The sequence below is a fragment of the Suillus clintonianus genome, assembly GCF_016758775.1.
Source record: "Suillus clintonianus strain FC179 chromosome Unknown DEU56scaffold_133, whole genome shotgun sequence".
Lineage (NCBI taxonomy): Eukaryota > Fungi > Basidiomycota > Agaricomycetes > Boletales > Suillaceae > Suillus > Suillus clintonianus.
Window position 1 is genome coordinate 22,559 of NW_024539357.1, and position 27,191 is coordinate 49,749.

The window sequence follows — 27,191 nt, forward strand, 5'->3', positions numbered from 1 at the left end:
ATTGAAGCAATTTTTGCGGCCCAAGGTGTGGATATCCGCCAAATCCGAAATGAGCTCGAATGATCGCATCATCAGTGTCCTCATAGCATTTTGCACTTCGATCGGGTAACACTTCTGGCCATTGTTGCTCCACAAGATCGATAAGCCAGTCAGGAGAGAGTCTCTGCATATTCGTAATACTGGAGGTGAGGCTGCCGTTGCAGACGGAAAAATTCGAAGGATTGTCATCTCACAGCTGGTAGGCTGTTTCGAGGTCGCAATATTGAAACCGTTGGAAAGAAACTCAATATAAGCATACAGTTCTCCCCACCCTTGTATACTGCGTTGTCATCGTGTCATACCTGTGGGATTGGTTCTGGCCGACATGCTCAAATTTAATCTGTAATGAGATCGATTGCAACAGTGTGAATGAATAAGAAACACCCGCCAGCAAATGTAAATAGCTCATTTGTGTCCAATTTCTCTGAATTGGTGGCTCCGACCAATTGATCGTCCCAGGCCCACCTTCATGTGACCATGAATTATCAGACACGGCAAGCAGAGAATGAGATACCGGGGCTCGAAGAGGGTTATGTGCTAGTACTACTGGCTTTTGGCAGTGCTTGCCTTGGCCCACAGCAGCCAATGAGCACGATGTCGCGATTCGTGAGTGACAACTAAGTGATTAGTGGCAGAGAACGGTGACACGGTCTCCGCCGATCTTTGTTGTCTCAAAAGTGCTGCTTGCTCTGGGGTGGGTGCGCTGATGCGGAGAAGGGTGTGACGTTGACGATTCGAACTGCGCAGCGGAGGTCGAACTTGGAGAGGACTTTGTTTGAGTCCGGCAGTGTCGAAGCCATTGAGGGAGTGTAGAGCGAGGTCGCCGATGGACGAGCCTGTGATGATGACTTCTATGCCTGAAAAGGTGATTTCTTTGAAAATCTGTTGAGTGGTAGTAGACGTAGAGAAGCAGAAGATACCTTTTCGAGTTGTTGTTCCTCGCCGCGGGTGAAATTGATCAATTCGTCCGCATTTTTGACGAGGATGGTACCCTTTATTTTGGTTTGGCGGTGTCAACGACAAAAGTAAAGACAGTCACATTCGCGTTTGAGACATTTTTGAGGATACCTTGGGATGGGGTGTGAGTGTTAGTGGTAGAATTACCTTCCGGTCCGTAACCAAACACTATCCCTTGTACGATTTTGCTGCCTGTCAATGAAAGACTGCTGTTCGAGGTCTGATCGTCTACAAGCTGAATTATCTGAGCGTAGCTGACAGCATCCAGGTGAATTGTTGTCCACTTGCAGATCTACCATCAAGGACGAGGTGGTGACCAGGATGACGGGTAAAAGGGAAATAGACATACTCAGTCAGTAATTGGCCAAATGGTAGGAAACGGTCCGCAGTTGCCAAACGCGCGTGCACAAATGGATCCTTGAGCGCAGTGCTAGTAAGTAGATAGCAGGAACACGAACTTCACGTTTCGTGTTATGGGACCTGAGCAGATAAATGCGGACAAGGGAGAACATTATGATAGCTGAATCACTGGACGAAGGACGACGACGAGAGTCAAAAGTCCCAATCAGAATTTGGTAACGGCATTGAAATACCCGAGGATGGATCAGAACGTCCCACCCAACTCCCTCCCTGATCCAATTGCAAGACTCCCACGCAGTCTATACTGTGCCACACCATCAGAGAAGTTATCGTGGGAAAGTGTTTCAACTTGCGTTTTCGACACGTAACTTTCGTCATTAATCATCTTACCTCCCATCAAACAAATGCGCAAACCTCTACACTCTCATGTTATTCTCCCCCCTGACCACGATCTCTTGCACGCCCAGGCCTGTGGAGCAGAAGTGAAGATACCATTGTACTGAGCGCTTTTCCTATGTTGCGTTGCAGTGGATAAAGTGGTCAAGATGCCCTCCAATGACTACGTTTGCGACCGAGGGCTGCAGGCCTGTGGGTGTCGAAGACCAACTGTATTATGAACGCTCCCTCAGCAGATTCGTGAGTCTCAGTCTGCGTCACTTGGTCTGGTATATATGCATATATTCATATTGTCACATTTATTACGAGTTGAATGCAGATTTACGGAACTCATTTGCAGTCCTCAGACTCTTCCTGTTGAGTCTCTAGAGCTCGACTATCGAAGTCTTTGTCTTTGTCGAGGACGCTCGTTATGACACCATGGTGCACCTGCATCCAATATCCCCCTAAATTCGGCAAGCTGGAACTGCTCATATTAGCTCCTACTCTTCGCTTTGCCTCAATTTCGTCTCCCGTTCGCTTGCTCTTGCCAGGTGCTCTTTTTCTTTCCTTCAGCTTGTTCTTGTCTCGTATATCTTTTCACCCCTCACAGTTCACATGGTCCTTACACGGATCATTTTCGTGCTCTCGTTCTCACCGCCTTGGTTGTGGATATCGCGATGACATGCATGTTGTACTGTACACCGTACACAATGAACCACATATTTCATCCCACCCTGTTCTCAGATTCCTGGATCCCTTAATGACTAGGTGCAACGGGAACCTGAACGGCCACAGAATGACCAGAACCGTGATGTTTTCTGTTCGGCTGCTCAATCCGCTATGAAGCACCAATGAATATACTTCAAGACGATCCACACCGCATGGCGCACGCGCATCTCTGATGGAAGCAGCATTCCTGCTCCGTGAGTACGTGCTCCCACAAACGAGCAGGAGTTTGATGAGTATCACGCAGTCAGCTCTTCAGCAAGTCTTCTGCTCAAACAACCCTGAACTCGGACTGGATGCAGTATAGAATAGAGTACAAATTACGATTCACTGTACATTTGGTGTCACATTCAAGCTGTGACTGCAATATCCATGACAGATCAATTGCTGGAATACGATCATCGCAGTGCTAAGGTCTGCAAGCGTCGATTTCAGTAAGTGCGAGGAACGGAAAGTACGTTGAACAGACTCACTCCTCTCGGCACTTTTGCCAGTGTCGTCCATGTGCCATGCGGCTCAAATCAAGCTCAGGACCTCTGGGTATCACCAATGCAGTCCCAGTACTATAAAATGAATGTCGAGAAGCAGGTGGTACCCAGAATAACAGCCTATGTTTGGGCCCTACCACCCATCCACTGTCACCATTCAGTGACAAATGGGTTGAACTGCGGTCGTCATGGGATTCTTCCTCCATTAACTCAGAAGTGTCGCACAGCGCATGGATGGAGTTGGGCGAGAAGCAAATGAAGTGATTGTCTGAGGATGCAGGATGATCTGACTCGGTGCACTGTTTCAATGGCTGCTTTCTCACTGCACGCCACAGCCGAACAGTCTTATCCACCGAACCAGTGACAATGCGAGTTCCATCCGGTGAGAACAATACTGATTGAACTGAATCAGTGTGCCCCCGCAAGGGCTCACCGACTGGCTGCCCCGTCGCTGCATCCCACAGCCGAACAGTCTTATCCGCCGAACCAGTGATGATGCGAGTTCCATCCGGCGAGAACGAGACTGATTGAACTATCTTAGTGTGCCCCTGCAAGGGCTCGCCGATTGGCTGCCCCGTCGCTGCATCCCACAGCCGAACAGTCCCATCCGCCGAACCAGTGACGATGCGAGTTCCATCCGGTGAGAACGAGACTGATTGAACTATCTTAGTGTGCCCCTGCAAGGGCTCGCCGATTGGCTGCCCTGTCGCTGCATCCCACAGCTGAACAGTCCCATCCGCCGAACCAGTGACGATGCGAGTTCCATCCGGCGAGAACGAGACTGAATAAACTGAACCAGTGTGCCCCCGCAAGGGCTCACCGACTGGCTGCCCCGTCGCTGCATCCCACAGCCGAACAGTCTTATCCCGAGAACCAGTGGCGATGCGAGTTCCATCTGGCGAGAACGATACTGATTGAACTGAATCAGTGTGCCCCCGCAAGGGCTTGCCGACTGACTGCCCCATCGCTGCATCCCACAGCCGAACAGTCTTATCCAAAGAACCAGTGACAATGCGAGTTCCATCCGGCGAGAACGAGACTGAATAAACTGAACGAGCGTGCCCCCGCAAGGGCTCACCGACTGGCTGCCCCGTCGCTGCATCCCACAGCCGAACAGTCTTATCCGCCGAACCAGTGACGATACGAGTTCCATCCGGTGAGAACGATACTGATTGAATTGAATCAGTGTGCCCCTGCAAGGGCTCACCGACTGGCTGCCCCATCGCTGCATCCCACAGCCGAACAGTCTTATCCGCCGAACCAGTGGCGATGCGAGTTCCATCCGACGAGAACGATACTGATTGAACTGAATCAGTGTGCCCCCGCAAGGGCTCGCCGACTGACTGCCCCGTCGCTGCATCCCACAGCCGAACAGTCTTATCCGCCGAACCAGTGACGATGCGAGTTCCATCCGGCGAGAACGAGACTGAATAAACTGATTGACTGTGCCCCCGCAAGGGCTTGCCGACTGACTGCCCCGTCACTGCATCCCACAGCCGAACAGAGTCATCCGCCGAACCAGTGACGATGCGAGTTCCATCCGGCGAGAACGAGACTGATTGAACTAATTCAGTGTGCCCCCGCAAGGGCTCGCCGACTGACTGCCCCATCGCTGCATCCCACAGCCGAACAGTCTTATCCAAAGAACCAGTGACAATACGAGTTCCATCCGGCGAGAACGAGACTGAATAAACTGAACGAGTGTGCCCCCGCAAGGGCTCACCGACTGGCTGCCCTGTCGCTGCATCCCACAGCCGAACAGTCTCATCCCAAGAACCACTGACGATGCGAGTTCCATCAGGCGAGAACGAGACTGATTGAACTGAACCAGTGTGCCCCCGCAAGGGCTCACCGACTAGCTGCCCCGTCGCTGCATCCCACAGCCGAACAGTCTTATCCGCCGAACCAGTGACGATGCGAGTTCCATCCAGTGAGAACGATACTGATTGAACTGAACCAGTGTGCCCCCGCAAGGGCTCACCGACTGGCTGCCCCATCGCTGCATCCCACAGCCGAACAGTCTTATCCGCCGAACCAGTGGCGATGCGAGTTCCATCTGGCGAGAACGAGACTGATTGAACCCGATCAGTGTGCCCCATGAGCACGGTCTGAACAGCCGGCCAGTTCATGTCACGTCCAGATACTGCATGAAGAGTATTCGGAAACCGTGCGGAAATTTTTCTCGATAGCGGAGAGTTGACAGGTGAGAATGGGAGTGCTGATACATAGAGATGAGGTGTGCTGTGTAAAATGATGCTGCCGAAGACTTGAATAAACCTTTGTACGTCCATTGCAGTCGACGAGACATCTGTAAATTCGGAGTGGCCCTGTGGTTGCGCATGAGGGCTGTATCTGGCACTCAGTAGCGATCTACTCACCTTCAGCCACTGGGAAATGTGTGAAAGGGTGGGAACTGCACCACTGAGCGCATGTATGAGGGCGAGTGACTCGAGCCAGAAAAATAGCCGCTCGTGGTCGAAGAATGATTTAACTTCTTTCGCGAGGTCCTTATCGAAGACTGCGGTTCGTACATGTGAAGTCCAAAATCGAGATGAATAGGACAGATGTGGGGGAATACATGTTTCGATTCGGTCTTGCAGTCCGGGATCATCGCAATTAGGAAGATACGAAGACGTTAAATCACAGATATTGAAGCGAAGACCGTGTTTCATCACTCCAAGTGACGCGAATGCAAGGTCGTGCTGCGCCTTAGACATGTCAATGAAAAACTCTTTACTGTGCTGTTGGTCCGTCAGGAAATCGCGGAAGGATGTGTGAAGGGGTCGTATTGGGGAATTTGGGTTGGTGGTGCCGCTGAGGAGGGAACCCATGGATTTTACCATGGGCCCCATGTCATAATGATCCTCTCGGGTTGGAAAATGGAGCCTCATGGCGTTCAGGGAAGCTAAAGGAAGGGGTTCAGCTGTGCCTAGAATTTGTTCCATCACTGAGCGAAATCTCGCTAGCGCCTTCGAATTCAGATTCTGCGAATGCTGGACATTGGTAGACGGATCCATGTGCATGATGTTTGATAAAATGAGGCGATACATGTCATACAACAGTATGCTCCTCTCAGCGGACTTGCTTGACACCACGGCCTCGTAGCATTCCTCTGGAGATAGCCAATCATGTGACTGTTTGATGTATCCGCAGGCGAGACGCGCCCACTCAAACAGTCCATCAGCTTTCTCAGCGAGGACTGCAAACTCTCTGTCCTGAAAAACCGACCCTTCCAACTTCTGGGATACGTAGGCTTTGATGTCCCGCTTTGCGACTTCTGGTGGAATATCATCCATCGACATCTGGCGAATATGCTGAACACCCCGAAATTCCTCATTGATGTCACTGAGCGGGCGAGAGGTAACGATGAAGCGGAAGTTGTTTGGGAGGTCTGTGATTTTGGGAACAGCAGAGTCGCGATGTTTTCCAGCTAGAATGCGGAGGAGGTCTTCCCGTGTCTCTACTCCACCGCTCTCGTCCAGTGCATCAATCATGATCACGATGGGTCCGATAGTTGATTTAGATGACTTCCCCAGTGGTTCGATAAGAAGCTTCTGCCATTGCTGTAGGATATCCGCTGTAGTCCCGAGCGTACTCGAGTTTTGGACCGCATCTGCCAATGCTTGCCTCATTTCCGGGTCACGGTCAGCCAGGTCGCGCGCGATCGTAGAAAAGATCATTTCGTGGCGACGATCTGCTTCTCGCTGGCGGTCAAAACAAAAACATGAACCAAGCCCTCCCACGTCGCTGAACGACTTAGCAATGGTGTGGGCGATGGCCGATTTTCCCTTGCCTGCAGGGCCAGATAGCCACAGCACCTGTGGAACGTTGTCCTCGGTGCTGTTGACCCATTTCGTGATCTCAGAAATGATTTCTGTGCGCGTCCCTGGAAGGCATTGTTTCCTGGTATCTAGTCCTGCGGCCTTTGCACGAGTTATACCGCTGAGGTCCAGTGTTTCTCCTAAAAAGTATTAATATGTGTCAAGCCACAAGGACGTCCGAACCCTTACCCATACGATGGATGTGTATGGCTATGTCGCGAGTAACTTCGTCCCGGAAGTTTTGCATGAGCTTATCCAACACGTCGCTGTACTTTTGAATCGTATCATTCGTTTCGGAGATGACGTTCTTTCTGAGTCGGTTCCCTGTGATAATGGTAGAAAGCTTGAGACAGTGCAAAGCATAAAGGCTTGTAAGACTCACAAAAGTTCTTGGTCTCCGCATAATTTTTGATAAAATGGGCGCATTCGCGGATCTGCTGAGAGATCTGCTCCAGGATAATGCGCATTGACGAGATTCGGCCAAGCGTCTTATCTTGTGTCAGGAAGCTGTAGACTTCACCCAACTTTTGAAGAAGTTTGAGTACCGCGTCGTCGAGATCTACTTGAGCTAGAATGATCTGCATAAATGGTTACTGAGCGGGAGTTAGGAATGAGGAAAAGTAAACATACTTTGGATGCCCAAGACAACATGCCCAGTGCCATCTTTGCGTATGGATGCACCTATGGAACAGGATTAGTTCGGTCGTGATCGAGAGGAGGGCCCATACATTCGCGATTTCCCCGACAACAGCGTTAAATATCCTGAGGGGTTGGAGATATGTGTCCTGGAACTTGTCCAAAGTATCGAGATTATCTTGTGCAGATTGGCCAGCAGATACCACGGTTATCGCAGGTCCCGAAAGTGGGTGGATGTCCTTTGCAGTCTCTTGTGCACCACGAAGTGCCGATTGGGGATCATCTTCCACTTCCACACCAGACGGAGCAGCCCGAACCTGTGCGACAACCAAAATTTAGAGAGAGCGCAGGGACTGAAGGGCAAATCTGAGAACATACCTCGATCTCTGGGTTCGGGGGAACAGGGCTGCGGCTGCTGGAATCGTTCGAGCGCTGTTGTGCAATATTAGCCGTATTCCAGGACATTCAGTACGCATTCACGTGGACTCACAGAGGTTCTGAGGTTATTCACGCCGTCCTTAACCTTCCCCAGAAATCGACGAACTTTGCTACGGGGCCGGTGCTAGACGAAAGGATGCATCAATTTGGGTGAACCAAGTGATCCCGAGGAGTCACGTACCGAACCTCCACTGGCTGTTGCTTCGTTAGATATCTGGGTTTCTCGAGTCGATGATTTGCCTTTTCTCATTGTTATGAATAACAGTCGATGATTTGAATCAATCTGTAGCGAAGTAAGATAAGGAATGGTCCCACATTGTTTGCCTCGAGGCTTTATTTGCTGTAGTGTTGACTGCGAGCGCTAAACGAACAAGTACAGGCATTCAACGTGGGCCTCACTGGCAGCCGCGTCGAGTCTTTGCGCGTTAAATCGGATGCCGTCGTGGATCAACTTAGCTGTACATCGAGCCTGGACAATAGCCCATGATTGAGTGCAGGCAAATCACAGTGTATGTGTCTCGAATATTGATAAAGTAGTCCTGACCTTAAAGACAAGTTAAGTTCATCCTGACCGGTACCCTCGGCGATGATCCTCGGTTGGCCGTTACCGAATTCCGATCGGAGCTCTTCACTTGGCCTGTTCATGCTATGTACTTAGCAGTCTTGTAACGCGGGTTTGGTAACTGCAAGCCAATGCCAGAGTACGTCTAAATTTTCCTTTCACTCGTCATCGCCACCTCACCCTTGGAGGTGGTAAATCTACTGGTAAACAACAATTCACCTAGATGACGTCATTTGCTACGCAGCGCGCTCAGGTAATTCTTACGGACGGGCAGCAAAGCCGTACAAGGGGTTCAACGTGTTTGGCCGCAAACCAATTCGAAGGTAATTTCTACCAAACCTCTCGATGCAGCATTCACACTCACACTGGCTGTCCTTACTTCCACCCTCGACACCGCCCGAACCAAACCAAAAAGCACTGTCCTCAACATGCGAATGAAATGATCAACTCACTCGCGGCGAAGAACAACAACTCGAAAGGGTATTTTCTCCTCCTTTACGTCTACTATAACTCAACAGATCAAATCACCTAGAAGTCATCATCAGAGGCTCATCCATCGGCGACCTCCCTCAACACTACTTCAACCTTATCGTTCTCAAACAAAATGCTCTTCAAATTGTACTTCCGCCGCGCAGCTCGCATCATCAACGCCACACCCTTCAGAGTCGCCCGCATTGGCGCACCCATCTCAGAAGCAGGCTACGTCGACATCTTCGAGACAACAGAGATCGGTGGAGACCGTGCCACCGTTCTCCTCCAGCTCGCTCCCGGCGAGAGGGCATCAAGGACACAGAGACGTAGTTCTGGATTGGAACTTACACAAGGCTGCCACAGGTGTCGTCAATAGTCGGCCTGGCCTGACTAGAGATGACTGGTTTCAGAGCCTCCGTTCCGACGGGATTGTTGGCTTATACAGAGGATCCATGCCCAGCGTAGTTGGCATCTGCGTGTATCGAGGTCTTTAGTGCGTCTACGTTTTTACGCCTGCATTTTCATGTTAAACGATGTCACGCAGTCGCGGAGGATACGGCATCATTAGGGACACGTTTCTAGTGGGAAATCTGCGCGGTAACTTTGCTGCATCTTTTGCTGTGGGTTGGATGTGCACGACGGTGAGTCGATGGTTGTAAAATCATGATGACCTTGAACATAAGTCTCCAGGGAGTTTCCTGCTTCACACTATCAGGAGACGAATGATGATGACGTCCGGGGAAAAGGTAGACCATCTTGTCATGTGTAAAGCACGTCTCGACCTACTAATCATGATGTAGGTACAATACAAGTTCTTTATCAACGCCGGAAGGCACATTATGGCCAAAGAGGGTGCAAAGTCATTGTTCGGTAGGTCAAGTTTGCGCTGAAGTGATACAGTAAACCGTCTGACACGCGCGATCAAAGCTGGGGCAGGTGCAAATATCGTTGCTGGCGCGGGTGTGCTATCGTTGTACGACAAGTATGGCTATCCTACATTAATTTCTATCCCTCACTCTGAATGCTTCTGCAGATTCCAAGAACTCGCTTGGGGAAGAGTATACCAGGCTGGATCTAGTTGACCGTGTATTGGAGGACGTGCAATGCAGTAGGAATACGGCGGAACAGTCATCGTAGACGATTCTTATATCACCTAGCAAACGTAATATGTACATACTTGAAAGCTTGAAATGTGTATACCCACTTCGTGCTATTTGAGTTTTTACACATGTAAGTTGGCGCACAATTAATAGCCGTAAAGGATCGTGAATGGTGGTAAAGGTAGAGTGGTATGGGAAGAAGATCATCGGGAGGAGACGGGAGGCTCCGACACATTACAAGTCCGAGTCATGAAAGGCAATTGGAAGCAAAACATACAGAAAGCAAAGATGGAGATGTACAATGATATATGAATTCAACTGCTGCTTCGATTGGCTAGTTGGAGCAGAGCAAGGGTCGACATGTCAAGAATATCGAGGTGTCCGTGGAAGATCGACTGTATAGGAATTAATGCCCCCGCATACTTTTTCCAACTGTGCGCACTGTCGACAGTCTCGACTTGACAAAAGTTCGATATCTTGACAAGCGGACTGTCATGCCCTCCGGCACGCATCCACTGTTTGAGAGATCCGGCGCATTGATTCCACGATTGATTGAACCCAATGAGTGTGCCCCCGCAAGGGCTCACCGACTGGCTGCCCCATCGCTGCATCCCACAACCGAACAGCCGTATCCACCGAACCAGTGACGATGCGAGTTCCATCCGGCGAGAACGAGACTGATTGAACTGAATCGGTGTGCCCCTTGAGCATGGCCTGAACAGCCGGCCAGTTCATATCACGTCCAGATACTGCACGAAGAACATTCGGAAACCGTGCGGAAAGCTTTCTGGATAGCGGAGAGTTGACAGGTGAGAATGGGAGTGCTGATACATACAGATGTGGTGTGCTGTGTAAAATGATGCCGCCAAAGACTTGAATAACCCTCTGTACGTCCATTGCAGTGGACGAGATATCTTTGAATTCGGAATGGCCCTGTGGTTGCGCATGAGCACCTCGTCTGCACTCAGTAAAAATATACTCACCGTCAGCCACTGGGGAATGAGTGAAAGGGCAGGGAAATCAAGTGGAGATAGCCCAAGATGCTTTGCAGCCTCTTGTGCACCCCGAAGTGCCGATTGGGTATCAGCCTATGTGACCACCAACATTTAGAGAGAGAGCATAGACTGAAGGGCAAGTTTGAGAACCTACCTCGATATTCGGGGTTGATGAAACACGCTCATAATGGTCGTCATTTTGGGGAACAGGGCTGCAGCTGTGGGAATCCTCCGAGCGCTGTCGTGCAATCTTAGCCGTATTCCAGGACACTCAGTACGCATGCTCGTGGACTCACAGAAGGTTTGAGCTTGTTCAGATCATTTTTGACACTGCCCTTGATCGTCCCCAGAAATTGACCGAATTCGCGACAAGGTCGGTGCTAGATGAAGGATCCGTTGATTTCAGTGATTTGGAGTGAACCAAATGATCTTTGAGCCTAGTCACGTACCAAGCTTTCACGAGCTGTTGCTTCGTTAGATGTGTAGGTTTCTCGAGTCAAAAGCCTCGATGACTTGCCTTTGGGCATCGTTGCGAATAGCAGTCGACGATTTGAATCAGTCTGTAGCAAAGAAAGATAAGGAATGGTCCCACATCGTTTTCCTCGAGGCTTTATTTGCTGCAGTGTTGACTGCGAGCGCTAAACGAATATAAGCAAATATCTAACCTCGGAAATCTATACCCTCCAAGGGTGCGTAGCTTCCGAGTCTCCCGTAGCTCATCCATGATGCTACCATCACAACCCTCGGACATGCTCCAGCGACGGCTAAATGTGGCCCCTAGCTAGACATACGGGCGTTTTTCATGGCGAGCAAGATAATTCACACCGATCAGTACTACTACTACTACTTGACAATCAGGAACGACTGTCTTCCTGCTTTATTTCAAGGACTGACAACAGCCCCTCTCGTTCAGATACCCCAGACGTGACGATTCAGATCTTCTAACTTTTTCGACGAACGATACCGATGACGTACTCACTGTGTCCCACCGTGACCTCTCCTTATTGACTTCGCGCCTTCAAACTTGAAGTTCACACGATTATGATCCCTCCGTTATCGACGACAGTGTTTCCCTGTCGTGGAGTATTTCCTTGCTCTGCTGCATCCCGATGACTGGCAATAACTCCAGTACTGGTGAACTTGAGTCTCCCTTCTACGCACCCTAAGTCATTGACCCTCTGAGAAGCTTGCTGGATACATCATGGAAGGTTCCGTATGCGTTAGCGCTGCCCACATGCGCGCTATTTTCAAACCTAATTCGACAGCGGTCAGGAAGCAATTCAGTGGAAGTACGATGGATACTGTATTCCTCATTATGATACAGCGTTGATGCGGGCCGTATCCACAACCCCGCTTCTGCCCGTGTTTCATTCCATCTATCATTGTTCCCGCTGATTCCTCTGTGAGCTCTCACACCCAGCAGGCGCGCAAATAACAATACGAATGATGGACGCCACACCGTCGACGGCACGGGATTCTGGAATTTCCCAAGCTGGCTTCCGTCTCTTTCGTTTTTATTCCTCGGTCTCCGCTCTGCACCCTTGATACGACACTTTATTGTTGGTCAGATGGGTCATCGTGCAGGGCAAACTCTAACTATAACTGGTTCGAGTGTGGCATCTCGTGTATGAGGTTCGTCGGTTATTTATTTATGTTAGACGCCTGGCCGATCTGAGTGGCTTGAATTTAAGATAATCCAAAGAAGCCGGCAGGGCTTCTATCAGATTTTGGAAGCGCAATGAAGGCAATGTGGTTCGAGGGAGCGTTGTGAAGAGGGTAGGGGAGGTTCAGAGTATAAGCTAGGCAGGTTGTCTTGGTATGATCGAGTGCGCACTTTTCTTCCAGTCGGTGAGTAATTTGCTCTTGTTCGACAAACTTTCTTGGAAAAACAAATATCACAGTCTGTCGAAGACCTATCTTCTGCAAGGTATTATTAGGCCAAAACCTCACTCATAAGACGTCATTCTGTCTTTATTGTGATCCTATCGGTAACTTGATTATCCACATCTAAATACGATAGAGATTCGAAAACTAGAAGCAAACATAAGCATTCATGTCAGTATTTAGCTAGGCACCCTCGGGCCGTATGCATCACCATCTGATTTGAACAGAACCAGTTCCGATCAACATCTTCCTAGGGTGCACAGGAAACCAACTTCGATTGCAAGGCTTCATAACTCTACTGTACATACTGGGGTCAACCTCATTCTGAGCCAACATGAAATACATGAAAAAAAACATCACCAGAGTCCGGTCAATCCTACACTGCTCTCATCCATGCAACGATGACATCATACACAAGAAATTCAAGTAACGCTCGTCATGTAAATGAGTAGAACCGTGATCTTGTCGTGGGAGGAAGTTAATTCGACGTAGCATCGGTGTACTCAGTCGTGGCGAACCCGACCCGGGAGTTCGCCGTGTCATACACCGAGTAAAAACGCTCGCTGTGGAAGAACAATTCAGCGACATTTTTTCCCGGAAAACAAAGGTAGCACAGCGTACAGGAAACAGTAGCCGTTTGTAAAATCCAAACCAGAACCAGACGTGGTCCCGCTGTCAGCAACAACCAAGTATATGCTATCGGTGGTACCGCCAATATCGCTGTTTAACGATCGAGGCCAAATTTGCGCGTTGGGGGTAAGCTCATAAGTAACGCCGCCAGTAGTGAAGTACAAGGATGAGAGCTTGTCGTATTGGTCGGATGTGATCTTTAACAAGCCAGTGGTCTCATCGAGAGTTCCCCCCGTCGCAGACTGATATTTGCTGAAGCCATCTGGGCCGTGGATTAGAAGAGTTTCAATGTCGTACAGGACACCTACCACTGGCAATGAGAATGAGGGTAGTTCCGGTATCGACGATACCAGCGGTCTCGGTCAAGATGGACGTAGACCCATAGCTGATGGATTGATCAATGCCCCAATATCCACTCGCTGGAGATGTTGATGTGATCGACACATAGTTGATGTCTCCAGTAATTTTGGAGGCATCATAACCGCCAAATGTGAGCTCGCCGCTGCTATCATCAGAAGAAGCAGGTGCGAAGAACACCCCGAGTACTTCCGAACCAATTGTTCCCTGCGTATAAAGGTTGTCCGTCACAGTCGGAACTTCATTTACATTAGTGACGGTGCCTTCCGTCAAGTCGACTGGTCCAACGCCAAGAAGTCCATCCAGACCATACAACTCTGAGGATTGAGATGCAACACCAATAGATTGATTCTCGATGACCAGATCAGAGTTGAGCGTTACGGTGTCCAAGTATTCCTCTCCAGAAACGGAACCGCTGCCGTATGTAACGGACTGAAAACGGTTTGACATTGTGAATATGCCACGTAGAAACAAACACTCACGAATTGACCGCCTGTGTCTTGGCTCGTGGAAGTCGGCTCGTAAGCCTTGTTGGCCCCGATCCAGGTATTTGAGCTTCCAGTGTCTACCAGGAGTGTGTCTGTACGAAATAGACAATGCGTCAAGTAAAGAAATTGCTGGAATACGAGCAACTTACAGTACGTTGCGGGACTCCCTACGCCAACATCAGCAGTGTATGTCGTCCCATCATTGGTTGCATTAACTGAAGAGCTGCCGCTAGCTTGCAAGACTCGGAATCGAGCTCGATCTGCGGCAGCGATGTTCTTGACCCCATTGGAGTTGATTCTAACGGAGAGCTTGAGGGTAGCCGTATTCGACGCTGCTCGTGGATGAGGCAAAGCAGTCGCTGTCAGCGAGAGCAAGGCAAGCGTCGGCAGGGTAAGAAGAAATGAAAGCGATTTGGAGGGAACCATCTTCTTCCTGAACTATCCCTTCCGAACTGGGCCATTTTAAACGGTGGTCGGTATTAAAACATCAGAACATTCTTCCGGCAAAATCACGGAAGCGAACAATAGTAACTTGGGCTTCGAAGCGACTAAACTTGAGATGGGCTGACTGTAGGCTCATTGCACGGACATACATTCGAGTCCCATGAAAACCATCTATATAGGAGACAAGGTGTCAATTCGTAAGTAGCTGCAGCTGAAGTTCAGCAATGACCTTTGAATGACCTATTCAGAGCCTGTTAGAAACCCCAGGGCATACCCCTCAAGGTATTGAAGTCGACAGGCGTGCGATTCTACAATTACAGACTGCATCAGATTCAACGTTATTTAACGTAAGTACGCACCCACCTGATGAGCGTTCGAACGTAAAAGACGCCAGTGCCAGTGGAGCCACTTGTGATGTGGCGGTATGACGGTAGAAGACTCAATTGATCCCCATCCAAAAGACTAGCGTACTCCGCTCTTATTATCTCCTTACTCGGCCCTTAAAGCGAATCAATTCCATACTTATTAGGCATGGCACTCAAGTATCAAATGTCTGTTAGCGCGCAAGCCCGCTGCTTGTAATGCCTGTGTAAAAAAGTGAATTCGACGGAGATAATAGGAATTCGACTCACCCAGGTATCGAGATTCGACATACTAGCAATAACAGCAATAATTGAGCTTATCAAAGCCCTATGCGCCGTATCTGGGCTATGATATATGGCTGAGCGCTCATGGGCAGGCAACTCTCGAGTCGTTGATCCTGATGGGCGGCTAACGCTAGGACGTAGTAGGAATAAATTACTACTGTAGAGATATGACACTAGGTTCGTCACAGGTCACAGCCATCAACGAATCGAACCTATTTGGTGTGACTGTCACACCAATTTTTTGGGGGCCGAAGCTAATTTGTGACACGTGGTAAAAACATACAGAAAAACATATAAAAAACATACAAAAAAATATATAAAAAACAACAATGTCTAGCTAGATTCTACCTGTTGCTTCTCAGCTTTACAATAAGATATGAATTAGACAAGAAGCCTTGACAAGTACAAGGTGCAGCAATCACGATTTGCGAAGCTATTTTTTATGTGGTCACAGGTCACTGGGTCATTCGAAGCTGTGACACTAAGCGTGACCGTGTCACGTGCTGCACGTGACGAAGCTAGTGTCGTATCTCTACAGTATACTTATTGTTATTAGTAAGCAAAGGTTGGTCAGAAAACATAACAAGCCTTTCATAACTGAGCCCATCTCTGCTCGTCTCTGTCATTTTTGTCGTCGAAGCTTTGAACGACTCGGATCCATACGAGGACGCCTTTTCCCGATCACAGACTTGTGTAAGGATCAGGAACACTACTTGTCGTTAATCAGTCAAACAAGACCAATGATCGATGTCACAATTGTGCTGGTGCTTGTGATTAGGTGCTATATATTGTTACATATATGTCGTTCTAATTTCTCTACCAGTTTACTGATGCACATGATTCACCTGCATTATCAGTGGAGATCAGGGCGTCTTATGAGGCCGATCGAATGCTAGGCAGTACAGAAGTCATTGGGAAACGTTGAATGAGCTGCTCGATCGTGGAGATGAGCCATTCAGTGAGTGATTTGCTCTTTATTTTTGCATATTAGTGCACTCTTTGATGTGAGTCACACTGGTCGCTGTTGTTGGCTTTTGCTGACCGAACACCGGGCCAACGTAGTCCATTGTCGACTGCACGATTGTTCGAGACATAGATGCAGGCTACGCATGACTTGCCAAATACGTGTCATGCAGATTGAAGAGGGTCTCTCACCTGAACGATGATTTGCAGCATTTTCAGTTGATTTCGGATCAGCGTCCGGTCGGCCATCCTGGTCACACAGCGGCTCTCACCGGCCTCGCGTGAGCCCGCCTTCAAGGCTATACCAAAAAGGATTATCACCTCCAGCCACCGCATCGAGGTATACATTTGCTCTAAGTATACTGATCAGTGACTCTCACACCAGGTTCTGCCCGCACCATAGGGAATTCAGACTCAGCATTTGGGAGAAGGGCGGATGTCCCAGCCTTTCCTAGATTATGCACCTCGCCCGAACCGGGAGGTATACATTTGCCCCAGCGACGCCACGCCAGAGTCGATCATGCACTACTCTTCGACTTCCATCGTTCACCTCGTCATCCCTTGTCCCCGGTGAGCACCTGAAACAATCACAAGGTCTGTACCAAGTCTGTACAGTCGGTTGTCAAGTACGAGTCTGATTTCTTGGTGACAGTTGACAAGTGCGAGACAGAAAAGATACTACAAGGGCTACTAAGGATGCTACCACGGACACTGCGAGAATCTTTGGGGGATGCTTTATCACAACTCAACGTGTAAATAGAACTGTTTTCACCTCTATTTTGCGGTCAATGCGTGTTCTAATAAATAATTTCATCGCTGACGTACCCGAGCCCCTCATTTGCGTTTCCCAACCTATCCCATCCAAAAATCACGTCCAATGCAAGAAACCACAATGGCATGTCCAACGTGTTGACCAGCTCGGACTCGAAAGATGCAGTGGATGGTCCATCCGAACATGCTCTCGCCGTCTTTTGCAAAAGGTGCAGAGAGCGCTGCACAACGCCCTGCTTTGGTGGAATATCTCGCAACCCTCAGCAGACCATTCGACTGCTGTGAACGTCATTCGATTCTCCCCTAAATGTAGTATACTTATCATGTTCGTACAATCAAAGTTGATTGATGTTGATTGATTCCGAGCGTTAATGCGACGCGTGTTGCTCATCAGGTCTTTTCTCGATGCAGGACATTGATTTCGCAAATGACAGAAGTGTAGCAGAAAATGCGCTGCTTCAACCTGAAGCCTCAAACATTGAAAGTGTGTGGAGGGTTCGCGCCAGATCGTCACATCCGGGTTACACCGCGATTACAGGGCTGGACATATGAACAGACCACGTGTTTGGTGCAGTTAATGTTTAATGACATGGAGAAAACTACTTCCGAGCAACATCTTTCCTAGGGTACACGGGCTTCATAACTCTGTTATGCACATTGGTGTCAACCTTATTATGAGCCAACGTGAAAAACGTGAAAAAACTATCCCCAGAGTCCGGACAGTAGTCCTACAATATTGCTCTCATCCATGTACCGATGACATCATACACTAGAAATTTAAGTATCGTTCGTCAGGTAAATGGGTAGAACCATGATCTTGTCGTGGGTGGAAGTTAATTCGACGTCGCATGGGTGTACTTAGTCGTGGCGAACCCGACCCGGGAGTTCGTCGTGTCATACACCGAGTAAAAACGCTCGCTATGGAAGAACAATTCAGTGACCTATTTTCCCGGAAAGCAAAGTAGCACGGCGTACAGGAAACAGTAGCCGTTTGTAAAATCCAAACCAGAACCAGAGGTGGTCCCGCTGTCAGCAACAACCAGGTATATACCGTCGGTGGTACCGCCAATGGCGCTGTTCAATGACCGAGGCCATATTTGCCCATTCGGAGTCAGCTCATAAGTAACACCGCCGATAGTGAAATACAAGGATGAGAGCTGGTCGTATTGGTCGGATGTGATCTTTAACAAGCCAGTGGCCTCATCGAGAGTTCCCCCCGTCGCAGACTGATACTTGCTGAAGCCATCTGAGCTGTGGATTAGAAGAGTTTCAATATCCCATAGGACACCTACCACTGGCAATGAGAATGAGGGTGGTTCCGGTGTCAACGATACCAGCGGTCTCGGTCAAGATGGACGCAGACCCATAGCTGATGGATTGATCAATACCCCAATATGCACTCGCTGGAGATGTTGATGTGATCGGCACATAGTTGATGTTTCCAGTAATTTTGGATGCGTCATAACCGCCGAATGTGAGCTCACCGCTGCTATCATCAGAGGAAGCAGGTGCAAAGAACACTCCAAGTACTTCCGAACCAATTGTTCCCTGCGTATAAAGGTTGTCCGTCACAGTCGGAACTTCATTTACATTAGTGACGGTGCCTTCTGTCAAGTCGGCTGGCCCAAGGCCAAGAAGTCCATCCAGACCATAGAACCCTGGGGAAGTAGATGCAACGCCAATAGATTGGTTTTCGATGACCAGATCAGAGTTGAGCGTTACGGTGTCCGTGTATTCCTCTCCAGAAACGGAACTCCCGTCGCCATATGTAACGTCCTGGAAACGGGTTGACATTATGAATGTGCCACGTAGAAACAAATACTCACGAATTGACCGCCTGTGTCTCGGCTCGTAGAAGTCTTCGTGTAGGGCGTGCCAGCCCCGATCCAGGTATTTGAGCTTCCAGTGTCTATCAGGAGTGTGTCTGTATGAAATAGACAATGCGTCAATTAAAGAAATTGCTGGAACGCGAGAAACTTACAGTACGTTGCGGGACTCCCCACGCCAACATCAGCGGTGTATATCGTCGCAGCATTGGTTGCATTGATGGAAGAGCTGCCGCCAGTTTGTAAGGCTCGGAATCGAGCTCGATCTACGGCAGCGATGTTCTTGAGCCCGTTAGAGTTGATTCTAACGGAGAGCTTGAGGGAAGCCGTGCTCGAAGCTGACCGAGGATGAGGCAAAGCAGTCGCTGTCAGCGAGAGCAAGGCAAGCGCCGGCAGGGTAAGAAGACATGAAAGCGATTTGGAGGGAATCATTTTCTTCCTGAGCCATCTCTTCCCAACTGGTTTTAAATGGTAGTTGGCATTAAATTATCAGAACGTTCTTCATCACGGAAGCGAACAATGGCCACTTGGGCTTCGAAGCGACTAAACTTGAGATGCTGACTGGGGGCGCATTGCGTGGAGATACATTCGAGTCCTATGAAAATTATCTGTATAGAAAACTAGTGTCAGTTGGTAAGTAGCTGCATGGGGAGCCAGGCAATGACCGGTCGACCTTTGAATGACCCACAGCTATTACAGAGCCTGTCAGAAACACCACTCAAGGTATTACAGCTGCAGTGCGATTCTATCATTCTACAATTTCAGATTGCATCAGATTCAACGTTATTTGACGTAAGTGTGACGCACCCAAGATCCTGATGAGCGCTCGATCCCAAAGACGCTAGATCCGTGACCCGTCCGAACGACTAGCTAGCGCACTGCAATCCACCCTATTATCTCCTTTCTCCCTTTTTTTGTTTATTGTCATTCTAGGCTTGCCTGGTGGCAGACAGTGCATCGTGTATTATACGGTTTGGATAGACTCGAGAGAGGTGAACAACTTGATGAATGTTCATGGTTACTCGGCCCTTGAAGCGAATCACATCCCCAGCATCCTAGACCCATAATTGTCATGCTTCGTACTTCTTCCGCCGTACAAGATACACTAGGACTGAGCTGGTCTTGAAGACACATGACATACCAAGTACCATCGGCTGGTCTTCCAGGATTCCGAAGATCTCGATGTGCGATCGGACTCCGTGCGACGAATGATTAATGATTAATGAATCTTCGAAGAACACGATTCTTCTTCAAGTTGGAGTATGTAAGTTACAGTAAGTGTCATGAGTCTCGGAAATGTCCGATAGAAATGGACGCAAGGCGTCTCAATTTTCAAACAAAGTGTGTCCACAAAGGGAACCACGTACTTACATATGTCATTCTTTCAAGACTGGAAAACATTATGTAGTGTATTGTCAACGAGTACGTCTCGTACGTGATATCAACGGGGCCAAATGAACGTGATGAAATATGTAGGTAACGAATGTCAGGTAAGTAACGAACGTTCGTATGTTGATGTTGATATGGGTATAAATGTGACGCCTCGAAGAATTATAGTTAATTTGTCGTAGCATAGGTGTACTGGGTCTCGGCGAGCCCGACTCGGGAGTTCGTCTTGTCAAATATTGAGTAAAAACGCTCTCTGTGGAAGAACGATTCAGCAACTTCACGCTTGGCAAAAAATGTGGCGCAGCGTACAGGAAACAATAGCCATTGATAACATCCAAGCCAGAACCAGACTGCATGCCGATGTCACTTACGACCAGGTATATGCCGTCGGTGGTACCGTTAATGGCGGTGTTTAATGATCGAGGCCAGATTTGCGCATTGGGGGTAAGCTCATAACTTTCCTCGCCGATCTCGAAAAACAAGGACGAGAGTTGGTTGTACTGGTCAGACGAGATTTTTAACAAGCCAGTGGAAGCATCAAGGATTGCACCCGTCCCTGACTTATAGCTGTCGAAGGCATCTGAGCTGTGGGTTAGCAGAGTTTCAACGTTACACAAGGCACTTACCAGAGGCAATGAGAATAAGAGTGGTTCCGGTATCGACGATACCGGCTGCACTAGTTAGAATCTTTGTTTCCCCATAGCTGATAGCTTCATCAACGCCCCAATATCCATTCGCTGGAGATGTTGTTGTGATATGCGCATAGCCGACGTCTCCAGTAATTTTGGATTGGTCATAACCGCCAAATGTGAGCTCGCCGCTGGTATCACCAGCGGAAGCAGGTGAGAAGAACACCCCGAATACTTCAGAACTAATCGTATTTTGCGTGTATAGGTTGTCCATCACAGTCGGAACTTCTTCTGCATTCGAAACCGTACCCCATGTTAAGTCAACTGGTCCAAGGCCGAGGATTCCATCCACAGAGCCCATCCCTGATACGTTGAATGCGACGCCGATAGATTGCTTCTCAATGACCAGATTAGAGGTGAGTGTTATGGTGTCCGTGTATTCCTCTCCAGCAACGAGTGTGTAGTTGAAACCATCGCCATATGAGACAACCTAAAAACAATGGCTAGTGTGAACACCACGCTATGTAGAGCCTACGAACTCACGAATTGATTTCCTGTGTCATAGCTTGTAGATGTCTTCGTATAAGACTTATTGGCAATCCAGGTATTTGAGCTCCCAGTGTCTACCACGACTGTGTCTGTAAAAAATAGTTAGCACGTCAAGTAAAGGAACTGTTGGAACACGAGCAGCTTACGGTACGCTGGTGGACTCCCAACGCCAATGTCAGCAGTGTACATCACCCCCGCATTGGTCACATTGCCGATGGAAGAGCTACTGCCCGCTTCCACTAAGGTTCGAGCTCGAGCTCGGTCTGCGGCGGCAATGTTCTTGATCCCGTTTGAGTGGATTCTAACGGCGAGCTTGAGTGCAGACGTGCTCGATGCTGCCCGAGGATGAGGCATCGCACTCGCCGACAGCGAGAGGAAGGCAAGCGCAGGCAGGGTAAGAAGACATAAAAGCGACATGGGGGGAACCATCTTCCTGACCACTAATCTCGACTTCTGGCTGTTTAAATGGTGCTGCATTCTTCCGGCACCATCGCGTAATGATATCAAACGAAGCAACTCGAAGCAACTCGTAAAAAAAACATGACCTACTTATTGCGCGAGGAATCAGGATTCTTGCATTCGAGTCTGTCACACTTACTACTATTAAAATTCGCAAGGCGGCAGCGGAGGGAATGACCTATATGTTACAACATCAAGAGAATTCGAAACATCAACATAACAAATTTTCGAAGATCTAGATACTTACTTTTCTGCACACTGGTAAGTCCACGACGGTTCCGCATCGCTCTATCTGCTATTCCATGTCTAAAGTGGATCTAGCAGTAACATATATCTATCATGTCAGTACCTTAGTCAAAGTCGGTGACTCTTTCATTCCGGGCCCGCCATCCTCCACCTTCGGTGAAGATGAACCGACAGAACGAATTCCACCACTTCCCTGAAGACATAGAGCATCATTGACCAACTCCACAACTTTTAGGTGACGATATTGCTAAGGTGCAACGAGGCACTGGGCAAGGTTGTGGAACTGGTGCATTCCCGCAGCTGGAAAACGCGGAGAGGTGGAGAAACGCAAGTCAAGGTGTCTGGGCTACTGCACAAATCACTGTTTCGCGACACTGCGAAACCATAACTTGTGCAGGGATCGACTTTAGAGAGCGTACAGGTCGAAACAAACAAGGAAAGTGCTTCCAAATTGCGTAAAACTTGATTATAAGTTCACCAGATCAGCCTTGAGCGCTGAGCGCTTGAGCTTGCGTACTCACCTTGCCTCGACCAATATTGAGGACAAATTGAGGATACTGACCAGTGACAGGCCTGTTTTCGAAAAGCGAAGTGGCTACGCCTGACGTAATGAACGTTTGAACCTCCGACCGAATTCAACCCGGTCACCGAGCCCGTTCGTCTTCTGCAAGTTTCGCACCACGACTTTACTAGAGCTCGCAGCTCTTAGTTTCTGGACATTCCTAGATTCCTTCATTGGCATTAGGCATCCAAATTAGAAAGCCTTTTTGATGTGCGCTCAGTCTTTGGTGCTATAACCTTACCCCCAGTACTTAGACTCATTCCAGCCGATTATAATTCAACTTCCTAGTATTTGAAATAACGGTGGGGTGATGAATTAGATTGTGGATCGAGAAAGAATTGTGAGATATTGCAATGTAATCAAGTGAGCGGTCTGCCAAAGGAGTGTTAACCGACACCGTGGTACTGAAAAGACCGACAAAACAGAAGTGGTAAGCACAGAGAATGTTTGTTTGAGTAATGCATGTAAGTAAACTGATACCGGTGGGAGCTTCGTCTCTGGGGGGCCTCCAATCAATTTGACGTGGCATAGGTGTACTCAGTCGCGGCGAACGCGACGGACTCGGAGTACGACGTCTTCTCGAATATCGAGTAATAGCGCTCGCTGGGGATGAAGGATTCAGGAACTGTCTCAGTACAAAAATGCAACGCGGCGTACAGGAAACAATAGCCGATGATAACGTCCAAGCCAAAACCAGAGTTGCTTCCAATGTCACCAACGACCAGGTATATGCCGTCGGTGGTACCGCCAATGGCGGTGTTCAACGACCGAGGCCAGATTTGCCCATTCGGGGTCAGCTCAAGAGCATCACTACCGATAGTGAAATACAAGGATGAGAGCTGGTTGTATTGGTCGAGTGAGATTTTTAATAAGCCAGTGGCCTCATCAGGGGTTCCTCCCGTCGCAGACTGATATTTGCGGAAGGCATCTGAACTGTGGATTAGAAGAGTTTCAATGTCGTACAGGAAACCTACCGGTGGCAATGAGAATAAGGGTAGTTCCGGTATCGACAATACCAGCAGTCTTGGTCAAGATGGACGTAGACCCATAGCTGATGGATTGATCAATGCCCCAATATCTGCTCGCTGGATATGTTGATGTGCTCGACGCATAGTTGATGAATCCAGTAATCTTGGAGTTATCAAAACTGCCGATTGTGAGTTCGCCACCGCTATTATCAGAGGAAGCAGGTGCGAAGAACACCCCAAATACTTCCGAATGAATTGTTCTCTGCGCGTAAAGGTTGTCCATCACAGTCGGGACTTCACCTCCATTGCAGACGGTGTCCTGCGTTAAGTTAACCGGTCCAAGGCCAAGAATTCCATCCAGACCACCCAAATCTGGGTAAGTAGATGCAACGCCGATCGATTGGTTTTCAATGACCAGGTCGGAGGTGAGCGTTACGGTGTCAGAGTATTCCACCCCAGCAACATAAGTCAGATCGGTAGGACCGCCATATGCAAGACCCTAGAACCAGTTCAAGCCGCTGAGAATACCACGAATAACCTACAAATGCTCACGAATCGACAGCCTGTATCTTGGCTCGTAGTAGTCTTCGTGTAAGACTTGTTAGCCCCAATCCAGGTGTTTGAGCTTCCTGTGTCTATCAGGAGGGTGTCTATATGAAATAACGTATCAGGTAAAGAAACTACTGCTGCAAAACGGCGAGTAGCTCACAGTATGTTGCTGGACTCCCCACGCCAACGTCAGCGGTATATGTCACCCCATTATTAGTTGCATCGATGGAAGTGATATTACTGCCATCTTCTGCTGAGAAGGTTTGGGCTCGAGCTCGATCTGCGGCGGCGATGTTCTTGACCCCGCTCGAGTTGATTCTAACGGCGAGCTTGAGAGTACTAGCAGCCGTGCTCGATGCCGTCCGCGGCAGATGAGGTGAAGCCCTCGCTGACAGCGAGAAGAAGGCAAGCACTGACAGGGCAAGGAGAGACGAAATCGATGTGGGGAGAACCATCTTCTTGACCACCACTCGCGACTTTTGACGTTTATAGTTGGTTGGTGCTACCGATCGGCGGCGCCCCATTCATTGAGGTTTTCGGAGGCGAACAATATCATTGAAGCAAAGCGACTTCGACCGCGAGGAATTATTAGGCGCACTCTGGAAAATGCATGGTTTGCACTGTTCGATACGAAGATGCCGGTATCCGAGTCAATCAACTTCATAGTATTTTGCAATAACGGTGAGCCCGGATGAGGTAGTAATTAGAGTGTTGATCGATGTTGATCAAAACAGAATTGTAAGATGTTGTAATGTAATCAAGCGAGGGAGTTGCCTAAGGAGTGTCAACCGATACTTAAAACTGAAAAGACCTTCAAAGCAGAAGCAGTAAGTCTGGAGGTAGAATGGTGATACCAGTAAAAGTATCATATCGCGAGAGGAGGAAGTTAATTTGATGTTGCGTAGGTATACTCAGTCGTTGAGAACCCGACCCGGGAGTTCGTCGTGTCATACACCGAGTAAAAACGTTCACTGTGGAAGAACAGTTCAGCAACTTATGTTCCCAGCAAAAAAGCAGCCGCAGCGTACAGGAAACAGTAGCCGTTGATAAAGTCCAAGCCGGAACCAGAGTTGCTTCCAATGTCACCAACGACCAGATATATGCCGTCGGTGGTACCGCCAATGGCGCTGTTCAATGACCGAGGCCATATTTGCCCATTCGGAGTCAGCTCATAAGTAACACCGCCGATAGTGAAATACAAGGATGAGAGCTGGTTGTATTGGTCGGATGTGATCTTTAACAAGCCAGTGGCCTCATCGGGGGTTCCTCCCGTCGCAGACTGATATTTACGGAAGGCATCTGAACTGTGGATTAGAAGAGTTTCCATGTCGTACAGGTAACCTACCAGTGGCAATGAGAATGAGAGTGGTTCCGGTGTCAACGATACCAGCGGTCTCGGTCAAGATGGACGTAGTCCCATAGGCAATGGATTGATCAATACCCCAATATCCACTCGCTGGGGATGTTGACGTGATCGGCACATAGTTGATGTCTCCAGTAATTTTGGAGGCGTCATAACTGCCGAATGTGAGCTCACCGCTGCTATCGCCAGAGGAAGCAGGTGCAAAGAACACCCCGAGTACTTCCGAACCAATCGTTCCCTGCGTATAAAGGTTGTCCGTCACAGTTGGAACTTCATCTACATTACTGACGGTGCCCTGCGTTAAGTAGACTGGTCCAACGCCAAGAAGTCCATCCAGACCATCCAAACCTGTGGATTTAGATGCAACGCCAATGGATTGTTTCTCGATGACCAGATCAGAGTTGAGCGTTACGATGTCCGTGTATTCCTCTCCAGAAACGGAACCGCTTCCGTATGTAATGGACTGAAAATGGGTTGATATTATGAATGTGCCACGTAGAAACAAATACTCACGAATTTACCGCCTGTGTCTTGGCTTGTGGAAGTCTTCTTGTAAGCCTTGTCCTTGATCCAGGTATTTGAGCTTCCGGTGTCTATTAGGAGTGTGTCTGTTTGAAATAGACAATGCGTCAAAGAAAGAAATATCTGGAACGCGAGCAACTTACAGTACGTTGCTGGACTCCCCACTCCAACATCAGCGGTGTATATCGTCGCAGCATTGGTTGCACTAATGGAAGAGCTGCGGCCAGCTTGTAAGTCTCGAACTCGAGCTCGGTCTGCACCGGCGATGTTCTTGACCCCGCTCGAGTTGATTCTAACGGCGAGCTTGAGAGTACTAGCAGCCGTGCTCAATGGCGTCCGTGGGGGATGAGGCGAAGCCCTCGCTGACAGCGAGAAGAAGGCAAGCACTGGCAGGGCAAGAAGCGACGAAAGCGACGTAGAGAGAACCATCTTCCTTTCCAACAATTTCAACCTTTGGGCGTTTAAATAGTTGGTTGGCACTAGTACCGGTGGCGGCCCATTCATCAGGGTTATCGGAGGCGAGCTAAATCCTTAAGCGAAGCGACTTGGAGAGCGAGAAATTATTAGGTCCACTGGGGATAGTGAGTGGCAGGAATGCCAAATCATCATTAGATATGTTGCCCAGGCCCCAGTGAGTCTGCTCATGCTGAAGAAAATCAGTCAACCCCATGCGCACAGGAAGGCCAGCGGGCTCGGCTCGCAGTGCTCGGTGCTTCGTGCTTCCTCCGGCACGGACTCGCCTTCGGCCCTTACCCTCATTAGCGGCCCTGAGCACATACGGCATTTTCTTGGACAACCAGCGTGGGGCTGAACTGGACAGATTTGGTGGACACCACATGAAGAGTAGGTATCCTAAAAAAACTACTCGTAGTCAGCGTGCTGGCAGCCACCCCTCCCTGTGACTGCAAGCCTTACAAGTTGCTCCAATATTTGTTGTGTGGTGCGGTGGCTGTACTTTGTACATGACACGCAGT

General features: G+C 48.9%; 8 protein-coding genes across 8 annotated transcripts; 1 reads left to right on the top strand and 7 right to left on the bottom strand.

Moving 5' to 3' along the window:
• Positions 1–582: 582 nt before the first annotated feature.
• DEU56DRAFT_760874 (uncharacterized protein) lies at positions 583–1,508 on the bottom strand (the record flags this gene model as incomplete). Its single annotated transcript, XM_041350477.1, has 4 exons — positions 583–921; positions 960–1,031; positions 1,079–1,288; positions 1,455–1,508. The coding sequence occupies 4 exons, from the start codon at positions 1,506–1,508 to the stop codon at positions 583–585; spliced, it is 675 nt and encodes a 224-aa protein (XP_041202611.1).
• Positions 1,509–2,929: 1,421 nt separating this feature from the next.
• On the bottom strand, positions 2,930–3,244 carry DEU56DRAFT_747014 (uncharacterized protein; the record flags this gene model as incomplete). The annotated part of the gene is made up of 1 exon (XM_041349245.1): positions 2,930–3,244. A coding segment is annotated over one exon (315 nt), but the record flags the coding sequence as incomplete, so codon positions are not given.
• A 5,616-nt stretch (positions 3,245–8,860) lies between these two features.
• DEU56DRAFT_928517 (uncharacterized protein) lies at positions 8,861–9,859 on the top strand (the record flags this gene model as incomplete). The annotated part of the gene is made up of 5 exons (XM_041358643.1): positions 8,861–9,369; positions 9,421–9,517; positions 9,560–9,622; positions 9,677–9,746; positions 9,804–9,859. Coding segments are annotated over 5 exons (795 nt in total), but the record flags the coding sequence as incomplete, so codon positions are not given.
• A 3,222-nt stretch (positions 9,860–13,081) lies between these two features.
• On the bottom strand, positions 13,082–15,083 carry DEU56DRAFT_835762 (acid protease). The gene is made up of 5 exons (XM_041354759.1): positions 14,480–15,083; positions 14,325–14,422; positions 13,794–14,274; positions 13,477–13,747; positions 13,082–13,418 (listed from the first exon to the last, which is right to left on the bottom strand). The coding sequence occupies exons 1-5, from the start codon at positions 14,754–14,756 to the stop codon at positions 13,334–13,336; spliced, it is 1,212 nt and encodes a 403-aa protein (XP_041202614.1). The 5' UTR covers positions 14,757–15,083; the 3' UTR covers positions 13,082–13,333.
• A 2,809-nt stretch (positions 15,084–17,892) lies between these two features.
• On the bottom strand, positions 17,893–19,698 carry DEU56DRAFT_835769 (acid protease). The gene is given in 8 exon segments (XM_041354760.1): positions 17,893–18,073; positions 18,131–18,401; positions 18,448–18,929; positions 18,967–18,968; positions 18,982–19,079; positions 19,137–19,443; positions 19,485–19,627; positions 19,639–19,698. The coding sequence occupies 6 exon segments, from the start codon at positions 19,411–19,413 to the stop codon at positions 17,989–17,991; spliced, it is 1,215 nt and encodes a 404-aa protein (XP_041202615.1). The 5' UTR covers positions 19,414–19,443; positions 19,485–19,627; positions 19,639–19,698; the 3' UTR covers positions 17,893–17,988.
• An 840-nt stretch (positions 19,699–20,538) lies between these two features.
• On the bottom strand, positions 20,539–21,965 carry DEU56DRAFT_918435 (acid protease; the record flags this gene model as incomplete). Its single annotated transcript, XM_041358118.1, has 5 exons — positions 20,539–20,623; positions 20,680–20,950; positions 20,997–21,489; positions 21,543–21,637; positions 21,695–21,965. The coding sequence occupies 5 exons, from the start codon at positions 21,963–21,965 to the stop codon at positions 20,539–20,541; spliced, it is 1,215 nt and encodes a 404-aa protein (XP_041202616.1).
• A 1,362-nt stretch (positions 21,966–23,327) lies between these two features.
• On the bottom strand, positions 23,328–24,787 carry DEU56DRAFT_918436 (acid protease; the record flags this gene model as incomplete). The annotated part of the gene is made up of 5 exons (XM_041358119.1): positions 23,328–23,418; positions 23,473–23,743; positions 23,790–24,282; positions 24,336–24,433; positions 24,493–24,787. 5 exons carry the CDS (start codon positions 24,785–24,787, stop codon positions 23,328–23,330), a joined length of 1,248 nt encoding a protein of 415 aa, XP_041202617.1.
• Positions 24,788–25,218: 431 nt separating this feature from the next.
• On the bottom strand, positions 25,219–26,649 carry DEU56DRAFT_928526 (acid protease; the record flags this gene model as incomplete). Its single annotated transcript, XM_041358644.1, has 5 exons — positions 25,219–25,303; positions 25,361–25,631; positions 25,678–26,158; positions 26,209–26,303; positions 26,361–26,649. 5 exons carry the CDS (start codon positions 26,644–26,646, stop codon positions 25,219–25,221), a joined length of 1,218 nt encoding a protein of 405 aa, XP_041202618.1.
• Positions 26,650–27,191: the final 542 nt, after the last annotated feature.

Excerpts from the sequence above, each read along its gene's own strand:
- DEU56DRAFT_835769 (XM_041354760.1), bottom strand. The coding sequence starts at position 19,413 with ATGATTCCCTCCAAATCGCTTTCATGTCTTCTTACCCTGCCGGCGCTT. Across the intron at positions 19,080-19,136 it reads GGGGAGTCCCGCAACGTACT|ACACACTCCTGATAGACACT; the intron begins GTAAGTTTCTCG and ends TATTTCATACAG. Across the intron at positions 18,074-18,130 it reads ACAAACGGCTACTGTTTCCT|CGAGCGTTTTTACTCGGTGT; the intron begins GTACGCCGTGCT and ends GTTCTTCCATAG.
- DEU56DRAFT_835762 (XM_041354759.1), bottom strand. The coding sequence starts at position 14,756 with ATGGTTCCCTCCAAATCGCTTTCATTTCTTCTTACCCTGCCGACGCTT. Across the intron at positions 14,423-14,479 it reads AGGGAGTCCCGCAACGTACT|ACACACTCCTGGTAGACACT; the intron begins GTAAGTTGCTCG and ends TATTTCGTACAG. Across the intron at positions 14,275-14,324 it reads AAGACACAGGCGGTCAATTC|TCCGTTACATACGGCAGCGG; the intron begins GTGAGTGTTTGT and ends AACCGTTTTCAG.